The sequence below is a fragment of the Numenius arquata genome, chromosome 1, assembly GCF_964106895.1.
Source record: "Numenius arquata chromosome 1, bNumArq3.hap1.1, whole genome shotgun sequence".
NCBI lineage: Eukaryota > Metazoa > Chordata > Aves > Charadriiformes > Scolopacidae > Numenius > Numenius arquata.
This window is the reverse complement of record NC_133576.1, coordinates 100,765,955-100,769,755: the sequence shown is the minus strand read 5'-3', so window position 1 is coordinate 100,769,755 and position 3,801 is coordinate 100,765,955. Positions and strand designations below refer to the sequence as shown.

The 3,801-nt window shown below is 58.7% G+C and overlaps 1 protein-coding gene across 1 annotated transcript; it reads left to right on the top strand.

Annotated features, from left to right (window-relative positions):
* The first annotated feature begins 2,183 nt into the window (after positions 1–2,183).
* LOC141465987 (inositol 1,4,5-trisphosphate receptor-interacting protein-like 1) lies at positions 2,184–3,071 on the top strand. Its single transcript, XM_074149695.1, has one exon. It carries the CDS (start codon positions 2,184–2,186, stop codon positions 3,069–3,071), a length of 888 nt encoding a protein of 295 aa, XP_074005796.1.
* The last annotated feature ends 730 nt before the right edge of the window (positions 3,072–3,801 follow it).

Genomic DNA, 3,801 nt, shown 5'->3' with positions numbered 1-3,801 from the left:
AAGGGGCCATTGCCAGGAGCCTTGCAACACAAACTCACTCCCCTTGCCCCCTGGACTGCAATTGCCCTCCCCGTTCCCGAGTCCCTTCCCTTGGAGACCCTCTGTAAATATGTTTCAATAGATCACTTGTTTGAGCAAACGCTGCCTGTGAGAGTCTGGGCATCACTTGGTCGGCGAAGGCGGGCATAGGCTGCTGGCTGCTCAGCTGCCACAGACTCGGGGAGCGTTTTGCAGAGGAGCGGCTGCAGCGGACGCTGCTTTCCCGACTCCCTGGGCTTTGGCTTGCCAGGGCTGGTGGCTCAATCCCAGTAGCAGCCGGGCATCACGCAGCTGCTCAGTCCCTTGCCCTACTTGGGATGGTGCAGAGAATCTTTGGGGTAAAAGTGGCAAAACTTGTGGGCTCAGCTAAGATGGTCCAGTAGGTAAAGCAAGAGCTACACGCCAAAGCAAAGCAAAGCAAAGCAAAGCAAAGCAAAGCAAAAGAATTCATGCCCTACTCCCCTGCTCTGCCGACCAGACCTGCCTTTCTGGGAAGCGTTCTGCCTCCCTGGGGCTCGGGTTACCGTGACATTTCCCAGCCTTGTACAGCCCTCAACATACTAGCCTATCTCAACTGGGAAGGGACCCACAAGGATCACCAAGTCCAACGCTCTGCTCCTCACAGGACCACCTAAACTTCAACCTTAGGACTGAGAGCCTCGTCCAGACGCTCCTTGAACACTGACAGCCTTGGCGCCGTGACCACTCCCCTATGGAGGCTCTTCCAGTGACCGACCCACCACTCGCTTACTCAAGAACCTCTTCCGACAATCCAGTCTGAACTTCCCCCGAGGCAGCTTCATGCCATTGCCTTGTGTCCTATCGCTGCTCACCAGAGCGAGCAGATCAGTAGCTCCCGCTGCGCTGCCCGCCTTGAGCAAGTTGTCGACTGCCATGAGGGCACCCCTCAGCCTTCTCTTCCCCAAGCTGAACGAGCCAAGTGACCTCAGGCGCTCCTCCTAAGTCTTGCCCTCCAGGCCTTTCACCACCTGCGTCACCCTCCTCTGGACGCACTCCCATAGTCTGATGTCCTTCTTATCTTGAGGCCTGATGGCAACAGGCGGGGAGAGCCTAACCCAAAGGGGAAGAAGGATCCTGGCACAAGAGTTAGCAGGGCTCCTTAAAAGGAGGCTTTAAACTAGGTTTGAAGGGGGGCGGGCATGAAACTGGGATTACTGAAGTGGAGCCATGGGGTGACAATTCCGTGACAAAACTGCACAGAAAAACGGAGCGGGGGCCGCACCAGTGCAGTGCAGAGCGGGACGATCCCCTCTCTCGACGAGCCAGCTGGGCTGTGCCTGCTGGATGCAGCCCAGGACACGCTTGGCCCTTTGGGCTTCCACAGCACACTCTGCACTCATCTTCCACTTCTATCATTCTGTCATTCCAGGATTTCTGTTTAAGGTTGCCCGTAGGGAGCCAGGGTTTGGACTTGATGCTCCTCATGCGTCCCCTCCACTCAGGATTGTCTATGATCATGAGGTTGCCATGGGCACGCAGCTGAGAATAAACCCAGACTATAGCCCCACAGCAGCTCCTGCGGAGAGAGGTCCCTCTTAAGCAGGAGCCCAGGGCAGCTGGCAGTCGCTGAGCCGGGCTGGGGGCCATGGCAGGGGCTGGTTGCCGCACGGGACTGTGATGCGCTCTGGCGCCTGGGACACCTGCGGTAACGCGTCACAATGGGGGCGACTATAAAGGGCCCCATCCGGCAGCGCTGAGCCAGTAGAGCCCGGGATGATGGTGAGTGGGCTGGCGGGGGGAGGCTGGGCTGGAACAGGGCCGGGGCGGAGACACCGGCCCCTGGGGCGCGGGGTGGGTTCTCACACGCCAGCGAGGGCCCAGCTGCTGGCGGGAGCCCCTTGAGCACGGTGTCGCCACCGCCGCTGCCGGCTCTGGGCGCAGGCCTTGCTGCCTCCCTGCTGCCTCCCAACTCTCCTACCTTCCTCCCAGCTCCCTGCGGCTCCCGGCCCCGCTCCCCCTGCTGCCAGCTCCCTCCCAGCCCCACTGAGACCCTTCTCTCTCTCCTCCTGCAGGCCATGGCTGCCACAGGGCTGTTGCTCATCCAGGCTCTGCAAAGCTTCTTCCAGCAGATGCTGGGTGCTCGGCTGGACGAGGCCACGCCAGAGCACATGGAGCAGCGCGAGATGTCCCTGCGAGAGCAGGTGACCCAGCTACTGCAGGGGCTGGAGCAGGCTGCCTCTGCCTGGGCAGCCCTGCTCGTCCCTGCTCTGCAGCAATGGCACTTCTGGGCCACTGCTGCACTTCTTCTCCTCCTCCTATTGCGGCTTGGCTGCTGGCTCAGCAAAAGGAGCTGCCGGCCAGGCAACAGCAGCACGGAGGGCACCACCACCGACCAGGCTGAACGAGAGGAGTCACAAGAAAAGGCCAGGGTTGCTCTGCATGGGCGCAGGATTTCAGCCCAGCACCTCCTGGACCTCTCCGAATCCTTCACAATGGTGGAGGAGCTGGTTGATGAACTTCTGCGGATCTGCGGAAAACTCTCGAGGAACAGTTTCATGCCACAGCCGAGGCCAGTCATTGGGGTGAGCAGCACCTTAGGGGCTTGGAGTGGCTGTGAGGAGGATGCCATCTACCGCCTGCTCGTGCCCCTGAAGCCCCCGCGTGGCCATGCCTTCCACGTGGACACGGGCACCGCCAGCAAGGACACGCCAGAGAGGAAGGCCAGCCTCCGCGTAGAGCTGCAGTGCACGTGCATGAGGGAGCAGCTGGCCGAGGACATGCTGTGCTTCCTCCACCACCCCCAGAAGGAGCTGAGGGAAAGACAGGGTCCCAGCCTCCTGGGCACCCTCTGCACCGGCCCCTACCTCGACACAGACAAGACCTCACGCTGGCTGCAGATCTTGCTGAAAAGCGCCTGGGCGGTTATGCCTCAGTCGACACACTGCCGCCTGACGGTGCTGCCCTCCAGGCACTCCTGCAAGCTCCGCCTGACGCATGCTTCCGGCAGCACCATCCTCATCGAGATGCTCTTTGGCGTGAAGCAAGGCGACTCGTATGTCTTCCTGAGCTGAAAGGGGCCATTGCCAGGAGCCTTGCAACACAAACTCACTCCCCTTGCCCCCTGGACTGCAATTGCCCTCCCCGTTCCCGAGTCCCTTCCCTTGGAGACCCTCTGTAAATATGTTTCAATAGATCACTTGTTTGAGCAAACGCTGCCTGTGAGAGTCTGGGCATCACTTGGTCGGCGAAGGCGGGCATAGGCTGCTGGCTGCTCAGCTGCCACAGACTCGGGGAGCGTTTTGCAGAGGAGCGGCTGCAGCGGACGCTGCTTTCCCGACTCCCTGGGCTTTGGCTTGCCAGGGCTGGTGGCTCAATCCCAGTAGCAGCCGGGCATCACGCAGCTGCTCAGTCCCTTGCCCTACTTGGAATGGTGCAGAGAATCTTTGGGGTAAAAGTGGCAAAACTTGTGGGCTCAGCTAAGACGGTCCAGTAGGTAAAGCAAGAGCTACACGCCAAAGCAAAGCAAAGCAAAGCAAAGCAAAGCAAAGCAAAGCAAAGCAAAAGAATTCATGCCCTACTCCCCTGCTCTGCCGACCAGACCTGCCTTTCTGGGAAGCGTTCTGCCTCCCTGGGGCTCGGGTTACCGTGACATTTCCCAGCCTTGTACAGCCCTCAACATACTAGCCTATCTCAACTGGGAAGGGACCAGTTAATAATTCTGGTCCCTTAATTATAATAATTAATCATTATTATATAATAATATATAATATTATAATAATAATATAAATAATAATTATTTAA